The sequence below is a fragment of the Seriola aureovittata genome, chromosome 12 (assembly GCF_021018895.1).
Source record: "Seriola aureovittata isolate HTS-2021-v1 ecotype China chromosome 12, ASM2101889v1, whole genome shotgun sequence".
NCBI classification, from domain to species: domain Eukaryota; kingdom Metazoa; phylum Chordata; class Actinopteri; order Carangiformes; family Carangidae; genus Seriola; species Seriola aureovittata.
This window is the reverse complement of record NC_079375.1, coordinates 7273103-7291180: the sequence shown is the minus strand read 5'-3', so window position 1 is coordinate 7291180 and position 18078 is coordinate 7273103. Positions and strand designations below refer to the sequence as shown.

The following is an 18078-nucleotide window of genomic DNA, read 5'->3' as shown; positions in this document are numbered from 1 at the left end:
GGTACAGAAAACGGTTTTGGTTTGGCTAATTTCCTCCTTCATAACAACTGAACTGGGTGAATTTTTATATAACTCACTTGTTTAAATGTTATTAAGGCTTAAAGTTCTGCATAATTGAGGTCGTGCCGCTTTGAGTGACAGGAGGGAGAGCCTATGCCTGTCACAAGCCGGCATGCACTGAAGTCTTGGCTCAACACAAGCCCCTCCTCTTTGCCCATTTTTGGATTAGCCGGGAGTTCGGCGGAGTCAGGTACTGGCAAGATGATGATGGCAGAACGTCCCACTCTGAGCTTCAGTACCGCTCCTCAGAAACCTGTGGGTGACATCACAGAAGCTACGTCCAGCTACAGTCTATTTTAACCACTAAAGAAAACATGATTTTGAATATTATATTCCATTCCTGCCATTTCTTTAATGTGAATGAAGCATTTTCAGATTCATCCATTGGGGATTTGGATTTTGAAAAAATCCTAAAATGTCTTTTTCTCTTTGCGCTGAAGTGAATGAAAAGCCCTCATCCATTATCTCAAAGATCCCCGAGAAGGAGAAGCAGATTAAAGGAAACACATGAATCAGAAAGGGAGTCTTAAGCTTTTGAAACGGGATAATGCAGCAGCTCCATTAGTGCTCTGCAACAGAGGTTGCAACTCTTTTCAAGAGAATATTTTGTCCATCCAGTGTAATCTGTTTGATCATCTGAGTGAGTTCATGTGAAGTTCTACAAGAGTTTGAGCTGAAGGAATTTGGGAAATTGATTCTCCCTGCACACTTCAACAATAAAAACCTTCCAGTTTTCTTTCAAGTTATGTGAAGCTCAAAGTTGCTCAAAGTTGTCACTCTCTTGTGAAGAACACAGAGAAAACAGAAGAGATATAAACAGACAGAAACATGATATGGATCCAAATGAATCTAAAGATTCAGTAGAAATGAAAGGCCATCTCTTCAAAGCGAGAGACATTTTTTTTTTCAACATGAGGACTGCTGTTCATACTTTTACTGATTAGTTACGATGCCTGCATCTCATATATATTTTGGGAATAATGAACTTAGAGACAAGAGACCCAGAGAGTCTCTTGTTTGTATCTGTGTGGCATCAAGCGGCACGTGGGACCGAAGCTGGAGCTGAACTCACTCAGCAAAAACTTAATTACAGTTGCTCCTCCCTGCAATTTCCGCTTAGGGTTTATCGTGGAGGTGTGTGTGTTTTTGTGTTTTTGATAAGTTGAGTCAGCATAGATGAAAAAAAGCAAAACAAAAAAAAACAGGCCTTCATTTGAACATCGTCATCACTTTTGACATGAAAATCTAAATGTCAACATTTGAATCGCACGCAGAGAATTACTGAAAACTGACAAGAGCTCAAAAATGAAACCGCTGAGCAGCTCAGAGGTGACAACGTCCTCACAGTGACAGAAGCGAGATGATTTCATTCAGTGAAACATCAAGAATTAATAGACTTGTAGACGTATGTATTGACAATTCAGTCATTCCTATTCAGGGTTGACGATGTGGAGTAATGAGTCACTGCAGTTGTTCTTTTATAGAGTTATGTCTTCCCATATTGAACCTGACATTTAAAATGAAAGGATCACTCTCACACAAAAGCCTTCTGCAGAGCAAAAGCAATTAAGCCTCAGAGGTTATTGCATTCATTAGTCAAGAGTATCGAGTCCCTCTCTTGGGATAACTACTGAAGAACAAGGGGGAAAGTTATTCAATCAAAAAAAATATGTTCTTGTGCTTGGATCAGACTGAAATGTAATACTGTGCACAAATTTTACAAACATTATTTGTGTTTTATTTTAGTTAATCAGAAAGTAGATAATTGGCGATAAGACAACGGAACAATACAACTGAAAGAAAGCGGAATAAAGTATGCTTCACTGTGTTCACCAGCTGGTCTCTAACGTTGTCTGTCTGATGTTTGATGATGAGAACCGCCCAAGTGTTCAGCACGTACATCAACTGTCATGCGGTTGGTTTTTTTTTAATAGCGCGTCACGCTCTGCCGGCCTTTGATTGGGATGATTTGACAAGCAAGAGACACACTGAGAGTGAAGGGGGAGTGACACTGTTTGTCTGAGACTCCCTGTTACTGAATGTTGACGCTGAGGCCCACAAAGAGAGTGGCGACAGCAATTCACAGAGAGGGGTGGGGGTGCAATCCATCGATCAGCTCTCAAAATGTTCAAATCACAGGTGTAGGGAAAGGAAATTGGTTAGACCCCAGGTGTTTTTACAAAAAATAAAAAATAAAAAATGTCAAATGCCAAACTGCAAAGCTGCAGTCAGTTTACCTGTGAGGGATTTCGGTTGGTGTAAGAGATTTAAATGTTTTTACCTGTAATTTATGGCAGATGAAATATGTCAGGTGTCATTATTTACAGCTATACTGACCTATGATGTTATATCAGCCGTAAACTACATTAGAGTCAACTGGAACTTCCAGGTTCTGTTCCATATGTCAGAAAGCTTCATTCAAAATCCCATTGACATCTGTACTAATAACTTAAAATCCAGCCTCGGAACAAAGGCTTTCTCAACAGTGTGTCGCATGGCTCGCTTCATGTGTTATGATAAGGACACAATCTATCATTGTTTATTCAATATTTAAATGCATATCCACGATAAGCCCATACGGGTGATGTCATGTCCACAATTCACCAAATTACAAATACTTAGTGTTGAGAATGATAAAATGCCCACATGAGCTTGTGGGGAATTTGGCTTGAGACAGTTTTACAGCACAACGTGCCTTCATTTACAAGAAACACAGTACTTCAGAATCATTTAGTCAGTGTGTCTTAATTAAGTTGACTCCATGGGGAATGGGGGATGTGGAGAGAGTTACAACAAGTAGCAGGCTGCAGAAATTTACTATTTAGTGAGCTCATCTGTAAAATGAAAAAAACTTTTGGACACTTAGGTCATTTTCGGTTATATGTTGCTTGGTTAGTGACCATCGGTTGTACACTACTTTTCATTGTGGGATACTGTGAGTCCACTATGTAGGGTATAATAATACTCACTATACAGTCAGACAGCACTACAAAATGGCAAACTCACTATAGAGTGGACTATACAGTGAGTGATTTCAGACACAGCCGTGGACTATACTGAGAGTGGCGTACACTTCGTCACCATGGTTACTATAATGATGATCATGGCTTGGTTAGGTTTTTGGTTATCTCGTCATTTGGGTTAAAACAAGTGTTTCTTTGGTCATGAACAAACGATATAACTACAGTACACTGTAACTACATGACATGCCACTGCTCGGTGATACATGCAAAATCATTTCACCATAACTGCAGAAAACCCGCTTTAGAAGGCAAACCTGCTTTGACAGCTCCTCTTTTAACCTAACGGCGTCAGTAGTCGCCATCTTGGTGTCTCTTTTCATTGTTATGCTGATGACTCACAGCTACCTGATGAGTCTTTCTAACCTTGTGCGCTCACCTCCAGACTGCGCACTGGATTTAAATTCACTGAACAGCAAATAACTTTTTTCTCAGTTCAACTCAACTCTGTCTGAACAGGAAGTTACAAGTTCAGTTAAATCCCATACCAAAAACCTGCGACACTGCATGTCAACTTCCCTTTTAATCATTCTATCGCTGCTCGTCTGTTGAGGAAGATTAGAGCCGCCCTCATTTTAAAGACACTAAACGCTTCTCTTTTCTTGTCTTAGTCAAAAAGGGCTTTGAACTAGAATTAAGAAATGGGATCATGTTACTTTAACTGTCCTGTACTGGCGGTCTAAACGTGTTAGAATTAGTTTTACAGTTTATAAAGTAATTCACGACACCTGACATCTACAAAGCTGCAGTCTTTTATCCCATTTATAGACAATTCTGCTCAACTTATTTTCATTCGCGTATTTTACTTGTATTGTTTCTCAGTGTATTTCTGCTGTAAAGTGCTTTGTATCCTTTGTTGGCATAGGTTCTCTCTCTCTCTCTCTCTCTCTCTCTCTCTCTCTCTCTATCTATCTATCTATATATATATATATATATATATATATATATATATATAGAAAGTTTATTATTAGAATTTTCTGTCTGGAGCTTTTCTTAGCAAAGATAGTCTAAAGTGCTTTGATTAAAAAAAAGGGGGCACCATTGTCTGTGGCTTCACCTCACAGATGTTTACTGTAGCTTCATGCTGAGGTGGATTGTTTTTCATTATTCTGGCTGACACAGAGGGCTGCTGGGTAATAATATAAAATCATAATAACCATGCTTTAGAGTGTGAATATATCTATATCTATTCTCTCAGTGAGAGAGGCTGTGAAGTGTCTGCGGGAGCGCACACAGTCGCCACCAACAACAAACAAACTGTGAAAATGACAGATTTCTTACTTAACCACAAGGGAATAAATATTTTTCTGTGAACAGCCAAGATTAAATAGTGTAATTGAGACACCTAATGTATACAGTACCCACGCAGATCTGGTAATACACTTTGTTTGTACATTGCTTCCAACATTAAAGAAGAACAAAAGACTATGAAACACTATGAAAATAGATTCAGTCTAGTTTCAGATCCTAAACTGTGAATATTTTCTGGTTTCCTTCGTCTCCTGTGATAGTAAAGTGAATATCTCTCTGATTTTGGGCCGTTGCTCAGACTAATAGTGACATTTGGAGATAACATCTTATGATGGACCTTTTCTTTTTTTTTTTTTTTTGCTATTTTCTGACATTTTATGGTCCAAACAATCACCTGATTAATCAAGGAAATGCTGTTCATGACAAATCAATACTGAGAATAATTGTTAGTTGCCACTCTGTTGTCTGAACACACCAGAAATTAGCCTAAATCAGAAGCTGATGAAAAATAAAGAAGAGTACAAATGTGAGGAAGCTTTTTGCTGCCCACTTTTGATACTTGACCGTTTTCGACACTCGGTGCTCCTGACAAACTTCAGTCACTACCACAATAGTGCTGCGATACACAACATTAAATGTCAGTCTTGAAGATACAGGAAACCTCCTGTAAAAGCAGATAGAGGAAAGTGGTCGAAATCACAACCGAAATCAGCAAATGGATGTTTTTTTTTTTTGTTCCTAGATGAGTGACATAGATTAACATCACCAAGGCTGGACCACAACAACATACCACACACAGGTGAGGTGGCAAGAAGCAGGATTCTAGTGTATTCATGAAATCGTGCGGAGACACGCTCCCCAGGTCTGCTCTGCTTTCCACCCGCAGCCCAAAGACATGTGGATTAGTTGAATTTGAAACAAACAGCCTGTAGGTGTGCGACGGTATGAACCCTCTGACAAACGGGCTTATTGCTCGCTGGTACAGGCTCTTGGAAACCTTAACAGGCTAAGCAGGAACATGGCAAACATGTATACAGAATTGTGAACTGTGACAAAACACGAGAGCAGGAGGAAAGAGACAGTCAGGCAATCATCCAACAAGCAGATTATATAAAAAAAAAAGAAAAAAGATTCTAAAAGATATTGGAAAAGAAATCCCACAGGAGAAAATGTGCTTTTTGCAATAAGAATACAGACACAGGATTTCAATCCAATGAGTCTGGAGTCCCAGCATCACTTATCCTCAAAAACTGCAGGCTCAGACTCCTTGGAGTACATCTGGTTACATTTTCTTTCTTTCCAAAGTTAATGCGAGCTACTCTGGAGATGAGCCTGTGTATTTGATTTAAAGAGACAACGATCTAAAACAATGAAAACAAAATCTGCGTCTCACAGTGATACAGTGGGGCGGTTATTCAGTATTCCCTCCGCTGCGAGGAAGACGACGCAGCGCTGAGACTCAGACAGATCAATAAGACTCCCACTAGCAGTGTGGGCAGCCGCTTCCTGTTGGCTGCAGGAGTCAATAGCTCTATTAGCACCTGCCTAACACACACCACGGGCAACTCGATGCCCCCTCCGCACCAAAGCGCACAGTCTGGTGAAGATCCCAGCGGTCTCCAATTAACAGCAACAGTCTGCCCCTCATCTTGCAAAAGAATCGGCAGCTAAACAGAATCAGTTTGGGAAGATTGATGACTTTCTGCTTTCTTGTGTGTGTGTGTGTGTGTGTGTGTGTTAATAATCATGAGGCATATCTTTGGCTATGTTAACATAATGATTATGCACATACCTGAAAGTATATATCCAAACAAACTTTCAGTTTGTTCTCTCAGTGTTCAAATCAATAGTGTTTTGTTGGCAAATAATTTGTGAAGTTCGTCATTCTATCTGGAGTTTTGTAATAAGACTGCCGACACATGATGAGTGAGTGTGGCATCAGTGGTGGTGGTGTGACGTGAGTCTATCTCCTGTCTCTGGCATAAAAGTCAGATGTTCTTCACACTCATCCACAAACCCGACCTCCGCACCCTTTCCTTCCTGCCTTGCCTCGCTCTACTTCCTGTGTTGGCACCGAGATGTAAATCACGCACACACATATTTGATTGCTTTCAAAGACATGCGTGTGTTATGTAAACATACACACACAAATATACAGACAATATTCCACCAGCCTTACCGTCACGATAAGGCCGCGCTCCTGGAAGTATTTGACCAGAGGGATGGTGTTTTGCTTGAAGTTGGTCAGGCGCCGGTCAATGGCCTTGGGGTTGTCGTCGGGTCGTCCCTGCTGCTCGGCTCGCTTCTGCAGCCTCTCCTTCAAGCGGTGGTTGGTGCAGGCCAGGAACAGCACCAGGTCAGGAGTGCAGATCTAAAGATAGGGAGAAAAGACGTGTGAAAAGTTTTAGCTCAAATCTCTCATTCATACGCGATTTCCATTTTGACCTGACCCAGAGGAAACTCCACCAAACCAGGGCACCAGCGCAGGCGTAGTCTCAACTTTAAATTATGTGCACTCAGGTCAAAATGTCAACACTTCAATTCACAGAAGAATAAACGCTTTGCTCTCAGGAAAGTCTGAAAATATTGAATATCTTTTCTTTATTTCCTTTTTTTTTTTAAATTAATTTTAGAGCAAGTCCCCCGCCTGAATTTCACTGGATTGAATCAGTGCCATGAAGATTTTAGATTGAAGCCTTGAAATAGCCTGCAGCTGCTCCTCTGATGATGCAGCTTTAATACAGGTGTGATTGTGAGGCGGACAGGATGACACTGTGCTCTCCCGACAGGAGACGAGAACATCATTATCTGCCCCGCACACAGCTTTTCTTTGTTTTTGCCCCGGCTCGCTGCGTTAGACAAACAGAAGAGAAACGAGACCGCAGACGACGACATGAAAGTATTTAAAAAAAAAAAAAATCATTTCGTAACAGAAAATGACTTTTAAAGTGCGATCACACGCGCAGCTTTGTCCCATAACTGTGACGACAGCTTTCTATTTCGAGATCAGACGTGAAGAGAAAGCCCATTCCCCCATTTCATCCGTTTGTGTGAATAATGATGTGATTACTTATTACTCTTTGTTGCCAACCAGAAAACTGATCACTCTGCATATAAATAATTCTTCTCTGGTTTATTTGTTTTTTCTGTTTCACCTGTTCTGCTGCGCAAATGTTAATTTTAAAGCTTGTCCTGCAGCAGTTCTGAACCAATGAAGCTTAAAAGTGATTTGAAATAGTGAATGAGGAGAGATGCTTAAAGCAGCACTACTTGATTATTTTGGCTACTAGGGGACAAAACACAACACTGACATCATCACTTTACAAAGTTGACATGGTGAACATCTTAGGAAACAGGTTCCTATTTACACGTCCAGCAAAAGCAGAGCGACATTCACGTTAATTTTCCTGTCCATCGTCCTATTTGTCCTGTCTAATCTGTCTGTTTGTGCTGCAGCTGCTTATTGTGCTGCAAGTTGTGCTTTGCAAAACCAAAATGCTAAAATGCTCTGTAGAGTGAAGGGGAACTGCGGACTGAAGAGATCAATTTTTTTGATTGTTTGTAACTATGAGAGCCTTTCACATTACATATAGCAATTATATCTATTGTTGTTATACAAATACTGATTAGTGCAGCTTTAATCTATTTCCAGAACTTAATATGCAATTAAAGCATTTTATTATGTAGTGAACCTTGTTTTGATAAAGAGTAACAACAAATTATATGTGGCAAATAACCACCGTAAGACCTGCACTGCACTGACACAGCTGGAAAAAAAAGATTCACCTTTATTGCTTCATCTAACCATTATATATAATATCAATATATATATATATACATACAGCTAAATGAATGTACAGAACCAACAATACATAGTAGAAATTGTGTAGCTCTGATTTACACTCAGCTGCCAGTTTATTAGGTACACCTAGCTAAACATAATGCAGTCTAATGCAACAATCCTGCAATAATCCTCCCACCATGAAGATTGCACTGTTGAGTTTCTGTCGAGGTGTTGATTCAGCTTCATGATCACCTTGGAGAATATAGTTCACGGTGCTGTTAAACTGAATTGCATGATACAGTGAGGTGTTTCTGTTATTTGACCTACCTCCACTGAAAAAAATGGGGTTGACAAACTAATAGAGACATCTATCAGTGTAATTCCACACATGAACCTATGATAATTCAGTAATAGAAGCAGCATTAAGAGCGTGAACGTGTGTAGAAATATAACCGGTAACCAGTGATAGTGTAAGTAGGGAAGGATTAGCTAAAACGAATTCCGGCTTCCTCGGACACATCAACATCAAGCTGTGAGGAAAATGATATTGTTCTGCTAAAATTACTACAATCAGGAGATGATGAAATGATTACGACAGGCCTACAGCACCTGTTACCAAGATATAATGGAGGGCAAATAAACAATGAACTATTTCGGTTCAAGGGAAAAGGTCAGGCTGTCAGCAACAGCACTGACTGATCTAAGTAATAGATATTTAATTTATGACACTCCAATGAGCTTGACCGCTTCTATTTCACAAAGTCCAATACACAAAGACATTCCTTAGTAACCAACGAGTATGTAAACCAAACAGACTGACGTATGTGCGCTGGGTATTTAAAGTTCAGTGTAGGATACTGTTATCTATCTAATGCAAACATTGAAATGAAGTAACTTGGTTTCTATGGTTCTGGCCTCCAGTTTTATAAAGAGGTCAGAGCGTTAAATAATCTCCTCATCTTGGACCTGACATCTGCTCACCCATCCCACCACCAGCAGGGACTTTCCTCCATAAAAAGCCTAGAAAGTGGTTTATTACTACCCATACTCTGCCGTTTGTTTTGCCTCCTGTGTTAGATGAAATGCACATGATGAACACTCCTGAGTCTGCGTTTGATCTGGTGCTCTGCCAGAGCCAAAAATAGCTCCGACGGTGTTGTTTATTCAGGCGCATGCCACTCCGGCAACAGTCTTCCAGTCAGTCTTTGTAAATCAAAGTTTACGTTTCCATAGTAACCACACTTGTATCGTTGTTTTTTTAATTTTTTTTTTCTCAGATTTCAGACCCCACAGTTACTGCTAATGAGAATCAGGAGTGTCTTCAGAAATTTACCATCTGCACATCAGCGAGTAAAGACGCATCTACTGTATTTAAAACGATGCTGGCAGTTCACACTCACAGTCCTAAATAAGGCGCGTAAGCAGGCAGATGTTGAGATGTTGACCTGATCGCTGTGCCAAGCGCTGTGCACGTTCTGCTAAACGCTCTCGATCAAAAGGAAGGAAATAAAAAAGAAGCTGAGAAATAAACTGATGGCAGAGATTCAAGTACTGAAATTCAGAAAATGTGGCTTCCTGTTGTGCTTCAGAGGAAAGTCAACATCCTTGATAAGGCAAAACCTTACATACAGAATACTGATACTCCCACATGCAAAATATAGCCTGCTTGCTTTTGAGCAGTTTTTCACATTTGAGGAATTTGTCTGACACATTCATACTGTTTATTTTTGCTTGGTTGAAACCACTGGGTAAAAACCTTTTGGACCAGGTTTTTACCAAGTTTTTTAATTACTTTGGTGAACCAGGCCTCGTATTAGATAAGAGGTCGTTTAAAACCAAATCTGATTCCAGCTATTCAAAGTGGAGCTAATCGTTATAGACTGACCTTCTCCGGGGGTTCATACCAGTTAAGGTTGGTACATGAAGAAAGAGCTGAATGTGAACATCAATCCAGAGCACTGTTTGCAGTTGGTTAATTTCGTCCTGTTCGGCTCTCTTAAGTATGTGGAGCTGCTGACTATCAGACGTTTCAATCTGTCTCCATAAGCCCAGCCGTTTCCTCTCGAGCTGCCATCCCGCCGTTCTAATGGAGGACAACAGACTTCCATACTCAGATGTCTCAGCGAGGTTTGAGTGGTATTAATCTTTACTTGTCCAAACGAACAGAACCAAAGCAGTGCACAATACATTTCACCATGCGTTCCTGGAGCCTATGCACAGCCCAAGTTGACAGCTTCAAATTGCTTCTACCTTTCAACCACTAGTCAAGAATCCTAAGATTCTCTGTTTTCTATTACTTAAGACAAAGAAATGCAGAAAATCCTCATATTTGAAAACCAGGAAACATCCAATATTTTGCATGTTTGCTTGAAACAATGACATAAATGATTCACTGATTATCAAATCAGTCCTTGATTTATTCTCTTTTGTGTAACTAATCAACTTTCTAGGCTTTAAACAGTTTATTAAAAATTCTCCACTAATCCACCTTTTTAATGAATATTAAGATTATCGAAGTTCAACCTGGGTTTTCTGAGAGCCATGATTTCTCTCCCAAAGTGACAAGAAACCCAGGTTTTCATCCGTGAAGACAGTAAAGGATGAGCCTTAGCCTTCATCTGTAACCTGTACAGATTCTGTAAATGTCACCTTCACACTTTTTTCTGCTTATTCACACTGAATATATATCTCGGTGTAACCTCACAGGAAATGAAAGAGGTGAAAGCTTTTTTTTTTTTTTGGTCTGGTAAAGCAGGGGAGCTTTGTATAAGAAGAATTATATAACATTACTGTCTTTTCAACTTCCCCTTAAGCCTCCAGAAATCTCACGGGAGGAGGTGGATGAAGCCGTGTGCACTTGCAATATGCAGTAATTAATTTCAAACTCTTCTCAGGGCGTTATGTTGAATTTCCCTCTGATGTTTGAGGGGAATGTGCAGGGAGAGTAACGACACACAGCGAACACGCTGCCGCACAGCAGAACAGCTGCTGCTCTGTTTTTGCCACTTTTTCAAAACCATCGTGATCGTTATTTACGAGACAAGGTGACAGATTCGTTCATCAAACTGATCAATGTCCGACTGGCACTGCCTCACAACTGATGAGAAACGTACTTGTTTTGTCCAACTGAATGATATCAAACAGAGAGAAGCAGCAAGTCCTCACGTTTGAGGCAGGAACTGATGCATGTTTGGTCTTTTTTCTTTGATAAAAGACTTGATTGATGACTACCAAAACTGATATATATATCCTATATGTGTGTGTCGTGAACTCGGACACTCACACAGGGAGACTGACAGGGATAAATAGAGAAAAAGACACCTCCACACTCAATAGGACTGTTTGCAAAAAGGCTCGAGGGGAGGATGAAGGGATGGACGGTCTCTCTGGGCGGCTATAAAGGGGAGCGGGACGGTTGCAGCGGCGCACAGGAGCAGCCTCAGAAATGACTGCTGTGATGTGGTAAAGGGCAGAGTAGCAGCATGGAGTGTGTGGAGACTAATGAAAATGGATACTGTGGGTCCTCAGAGAATCACTCGGTCACCCCTGAGCTCACACAGTGCCGGGGAATATAGGATCTAAAATAAGGTATTGAACTTTTCAGAATATTAGCTGTACTGTCTGACGCTTGAAGCAGCACAGAGTCTGTTTGCAAGTCATTTAGAAAGTCAAGATTTAGCCCTGTCAAGGTCTCTACAACCCTCCTCTGGAACTGTAAAGTTATGGTTTGCAAATCAGCCCATTTTAATGGTAGGCTGATGTCAGCTTGATGTGACTCAGTCTGACACACAGATGTAGGCGCAGCGATGAGTCTTGCAGCAACACAGACGATCAAGCACTGTCTGATATGGCAGAGAAACTAAACATCTTTGGGTTTTGAATGGTTGTTAGGGACAAAAATGTCACATTAGGGAACTTGTGATGGCAACTTTTCACTATTTTCTGATATTTTCAAATGATTAATTGGTTATTTAACACAGTATTTGTCAGACGAACCAAAAGGTGAAATAATCATTGGTTGCAGATAAAACTACACATTTTGTTTAAATGGACCTCTTCTTTGGTACTTTGACTTTTCTGTATATAATTATTTGATTAGATAGGAGAAGTAAATCAGTACATACAGTATAATCACAGTACATTACTTGTGCATGACTAAAAACTATCTCTTCCCAACACCTTACACTTCGATTATGTAACACAGCTTCTGCATATTTAACATTAGCAGTTGTAGACAACATGGCTTTTGTCCTGCTGATTGGAGCTGGATCAATCTGAACACGTTTAGACAAATGTTAATTCGTTTTTATTTCATTAGTTTATTTATATATTTTTTTATATATAGGTTTTTAGTTGAACTGGGGGCTGACAATTTGGGATCTGGACTCACTCACTGCCAAGTGGCCTCATCATCAACACCCTTGTTTGTCAAAGCATACCACCATTATTTTCTCTCTTTGCTCCTGAGCTGAGCTAAAGCCCCTTAATAACCAGTTGTCACTTAATTCAATTGTAAATCCCAGGGGCTGCGGCATCTGTGCATCACTGGCTAAGTGGTCCTCAGCTCCCGTTCGATCATCAATGACTGTATGAGCTGTTTCTGAGCGGTTGCCTGGACACAATTATAAACACAACTGTATACATGTGTTATCTACATGATTTCATCTCCATTGAACTTCCTCTGGCCCTTATCTAACCCTGGGGCCCATTTGCAACCTGTCATCAACCCTTTTTAGTAGTCTGGTTTTTTTTTTTGCAGCAATTTAAATACTATTGTGACAATAAAAAAAAAGTCTATTCAGCTGATTCAAATTTCTGTGATTATCTATTATGAAATGTAATTTACCAAATTATAAGATGAGAGATGGGATAAAATTTTAATTATGAGACTTCTAGTGCCCCTGGATGTGAAAATGCTTGTTAATTTGCAATTTGGGGGGAGGGGGGCTGATGGAGTGGGTATTGCCTGGTTAGAAATCCCTCTCTCCGTACATGAGTTAGTTTTATATATATATCATCTCGTTTCTTTGTCTTGTTTCCTGAGGCAGCTTCCAGACAGGGGCTGTAATGTACTGAGTGGAATCCGTTGTCAGGTGAGGTGGACCGGGAGACAGCAGCAAGCACATTATGAGCTCTCATTACGCTGAGACTCGGATCTCTTCAGAGAAAGAGGGAGAAAATGTACAATTACCGGGGAGACGAGAGAGTATAATGAAGACATGAGGGAGGATAAGTTGTCCACAGTGGTCAGTGTGATGAGAATCTATACACAATGCCTGGAACAGTTTACGGTGCAATAAATCAGGCATGGACGGAAGTTTCAGTGAAAATAACCTTTTCTAATCAGAAAAACAAACATGGACGAAATGAATGCTAATTTGTGACCTAAAAGAAATTCAAACAAAAAACAAAAGGTAAAGCAGGTCTGTATTAATGTATCCGTCCATCCATTAGAGATTTTCATATTTAGTGTTTACATTTTTGTACTGAGGCTACCAAAAGCTTTTGTGGCGACAATTTTAAACCACCTATATAATAGATATCTTTGAAGTTCTCTCCAAGAGAGGACAGTAAAGCTCTTAATTCAGTTTCGGAGTAATATTTACTTTTTGCAGCTTGTTAAAGTGAGTTGAACCTATCTAGATGGAAAAAACCTCTGAGATACATTTACCAGTCAAAAAAAAAAATCTGTGTTGAAAAACAAAATCACAAAATGCTAATGCTAATCTCCATCATATCTGCAGCGGACTCATTAATCCACAGCAGGATTTATGAAATGTAATATGCAAAGTCAACAGGACAGTCAAAACCTTAACTGCAACCACTGAGCAGATTCCCAACGCAAATCTGAAAACATTTTCATATTGAGTCTCACTTGTTACAGTGTAATGTTAGGTTCACATATGTTACATGTTTATTTAGTTGTGTGTAATATGTTAGTTGTGTATTATGTACTTGTATATATGTGTGTTTCTTTACTTCTTTACGTGTCTTTGTGTGTATGTGTGTGTGTGTGTGTGTGTGTGTGTGTGAGAAAGTTTTTGGTTGTACTTTATCTATGCATTAGCATGTGTGTGTGTGTGCTTCTATATACAAAAGTTTTATATATTATGTATATTACATACAAAATTTGGGACACACTTTCAAATTCAAGTGAAGGAGCTTTATTTAGATATAAATCTACATTTATGCTTGTATATATTTGCATTGTATATCCAGCATGTAACTGAATGTGAGGAAGGAATACAAAACATAATGCCAGAGACAGAAAGTCACTGTTTGTTAACTTAACCAACTGGAGCAGCCAGATACTATAGAGCCAGCTGTTTGGCCTTGGCTGCGTAAATAAACAAGCCATTCACATGAGTTAACTAGAAAGATGACAAGATAAAGCCTGATGTCATCGTTCACTAAATGGTACCTTGAGAAGAGCCCCATCTGGTTTCCTCTGCAGGAGCCCACAAACACCCATTTAATCACCATTCAGCGCCGCTGGGGAGCTGCAGTTTGTGGACTATAATGGTGCTTGATATTTACATCCATGCTCTGCTTAAATGCTTCCTTAAGTGACATATTAACAGAAATACATGGCCTGTCAATGGATACGTTCACTTTTGCAGTGACTGAACGAGCCACGTCAAGCAACTTTAGTGAAGTGGTGTGTAATGAGTGAGCAGAACCTCTCCTTTCTAATCTAATGTTGAAAACGAATTATTTGATCGGAGCTTGTGGGCATTTCAACACAGTCACCTTACAGACTAAATTCAGTTTCTAAACTCACTTTTTACACTTACTGGAACTTATTATCAGTGAGTTATTTAGGCTAAAGGAGCTATTTTTAAGTTTTGTTATTGCAACATAGCCAATGTTAGCATTAACAGCTGTTTACAGTCTAAAAGAGACGTTGAGTTCTGTATCAAACTTCATTTCTTTACTCACCAAGAGTTGTATCCAGCAGTGGGAACGAACAGTTTTGTTTTGCTTCTATCTCTAAAACTTCTTTTATTGTGCTGAAGTTAGCATGCTAACCAGCTAGCCCCAGTCCAGTTGGACTGAGCCATCACTTTCAGATACGTCCCTAGTGTCCCTGAAGAAGTAGTGCTGCTCAGAGAAGGTTTTACAACCTCTTGTCTTGTAAATGTAACAATGGCTGAAACTCTTGGCAAGCATCCATCTTGTTTTGCTTCTATCTCTATCCCTTCTTCTACTTTAATTAGCATGCTAACTAGCTAGCCCCGGCTTGGTCGGATCATTTTGTTACTTTCTGATACCGAGTCACTGAAGCGTTCAGGCTGCCCTGAAGAAGTAAAGCTGCTCAGAGGATGTATTATAACCTCTTGTATTGTAAATGACAATGGCTGAAGCTCTTGCCAAGACTGGTAAGTAAACAGCTACTATTGCTAACGCTGGCTATGTAGCAATAGCAAAACTTACAGAAGTATAGAAATGTTGCTGACAAAGTGAGCGCATTGTGATTTGGCAACAGCTACAACAATGAGTTTAGTGACTTTGGAGCACAGCAAATTTTTAATCTCCTCTTGGAATATTAACCCTGTCCAAATGGGACTTCAGACTCTGATGTCCATCCCTCTGGTCCCTTGTAATGCAGCTAAAATGACCAGATTATAAAGTAAGTCTATATTTGAACTGACCCAGATGGACCCCAACCCATTCCCCAATTACCATGAATGTCATTGAAGTGCTCATTTAATAGTTGATAAATGTTAAATGAGTTAAAATGTGATAAAGAAAATCAATCCCTCTAAAAGCAATCGACCGTTGTGTCACAGAATTGGCCACTCAAGTGTAAAGGATATATTTTCATTAGGGGGCTTCAGCTTAGACAAAAACACTGCTATAAACTATATACTATAATTGGGTATCCGGTAATGTCTGTATGAGCATCCGTTATCATCTATCTTACTTACTTTGCTTATTCCCATTCACATTGGTGTTTTCAATGTGTTTTATGAGTCTTTTCTTTTCTGACACAACTGGCAGATAATACTTAATGGATCCCCAGGAAACAGGTCAAAACAACCAGAGTGGCCGCTGCCAGACAATTTTTAGTCTTGCTCAAGGACACTTTAGTCTGGCAGATGCTTCACAACAGAACTGACCCGCAGTCTGCCAGTCAAAGGGCAGGGTCCTTGCTCAGAGCCACTGCCTTCGCATTTCAGGAACATTAGTAGGCTATGTATTGACATTGACATTAGTATGTATTGACGAGTATTGACGTGGCAGTGAAATGGAAAACAAGCATTTCACAATTGAATAGCTTAAACATGCTGATTTAAGGAATTGTTAACATTAAGGGTGTAAACTCAGCATCAGTGCTGATATGAAATATATTTTTTTAACACTCCTAATGGACCCACAGCAGGCTGAAGAACCTGCTGCCATGTTCTTTTCTGAAGGGACCCATATGAACAAATCGCTGGTTAGAAATGAACTAAGGCCATCTCTACTATAAGTTATGTCTGTTATAAAACTCTATTAGTGTACGTAGTTGGAAATAGTTGCAACATCAACAGCTAATGTTAAATGTAGTTAAGGGACAGATGGCTTAAATTGCCAGCGGTGATGATCTCCAATCAGTTGACAGTATGTCTCCTAACAACTTCGGCTCTCAAATGTCAGTCAGCTGCTGCCATGGAAAACACCCACCCAGAGGCGTGTAAGCACAAATGTGACATGTTTATACTTTGAAAAATGATCAAGTATGCAGAGTAGCTGTCATCACAGTTGACATTTCCCCACCCAAAAAAGGGAAATCCAAATTTCGATTAAAAATGCAACCCTCTGATGTAAAACAGATGCAAAATTATTTTTATAATTAAATCCTCATTAGTTAATTAGCTACACTTGGGAGATTGCTCATTTGGTGACAAAACTTTTTTTAGATAATCTTATACAACTGATTAAGTATTTATAATTCATCAAAGAGTCTAAATGCCCTGACAATGACCTACAGAGAACCGTGCAGCCTCTGATATCAAATACATCAAACCCTGGTGATGTGACTCAAACCACGGAGCACCCAACCACTGTCATCCTTAGATCTCATGCTACTGAAGGTGAAACCAGAAAAGATAACAGCTCCAGTGTGTGGTGTTCAAACAAATCATTTACATATTGGGCATCTGGCAGGCGCCAATTGAATAACTCTCTGTTGGTCTCACAGATAAGAACTTTGGCTGTGTCTACATCACACACAAAAAACCAAAACAACAGCGACTCTGATGCCGTGTCTGGATGCCAAAAGAAAAACATCCTGTATTCCAACATGGGGAGGGATGTGTTCCCATCATGTGTTCACAATCCAATTTTCCCCCTATGCAAACAAAGAATTTGTTTAAATGACACACTGATGGTGACTGTCATCATGTAAACCAGGGAAATCATAGTGCTTAAGAAAGAGATGTTGCAGTCGAGTTTAAATTTGGACTGAATTTGAACTCAAAGAAAATCTGACATAAATATGAAGACTGTCAATGAGCAACTAAAAAGCTCCCTTTATTCTCCACGTTTGCAGAACTCTCTGAAGTGTTGATGGGTTTGTCACTGAGACGAGTTACAGAATGGATTCACGTGGTGGTTCTGTGGTGACTCCCCCTCTCAAATGATTGGATGTGAGTAGCATCTGGAAAGTATGACAATCCCTGATAGGAACTCACCTGGTCTTCAAAGGACAAGGCCTGTCCGACATCTCGAGGGAACCCATCTATGACGATACCATTAGCATCTGGGATCTTCATAATCTTCTGCTTAATTTCAGTTATTGTGGTTTCCTGGAAAAAGAAGAAAAGAAAAACAGCAACATGATTCATGATTATCATCACTTGCCGCCTCAGATTTCTACTGCTTAATAACAAACAATTACCATATCTGCAGGGAGTTCATTGGATTTTTGATCAATACAAATAAATCAACAATTAGCCAGATGCTTGGATTTCTAGCTTT

At 39.8% G+C, this 18078-nt stretch overlaps 1 protein-coding gene across 1 annotated transcript in view; it reads right to left on the bottom strand.

The window, feature by feature from the left end:
- The window catches only part of ak5 (adenylate kinase 5), a 75815-nt gene that overhangs the window by 45432 nt on the left and 12305 nt on the right, over positions 1–18078 (bottom strand). The window contains exons 5-6 of the mRNA XM_056392050.1: positions 17793–17906; positions 6511–6702 (exon numbers count right to left, since the gene is read on the bottom strand). Of these exons, the coding sequence (XP_056248025.1) occupies positions 6511–6702; positions 17793–17906 (306 nt within the window). The remainder of the gene's footprint in view (positions 1–6510; positions 6703–17792; positions 17907–18078) is intronic.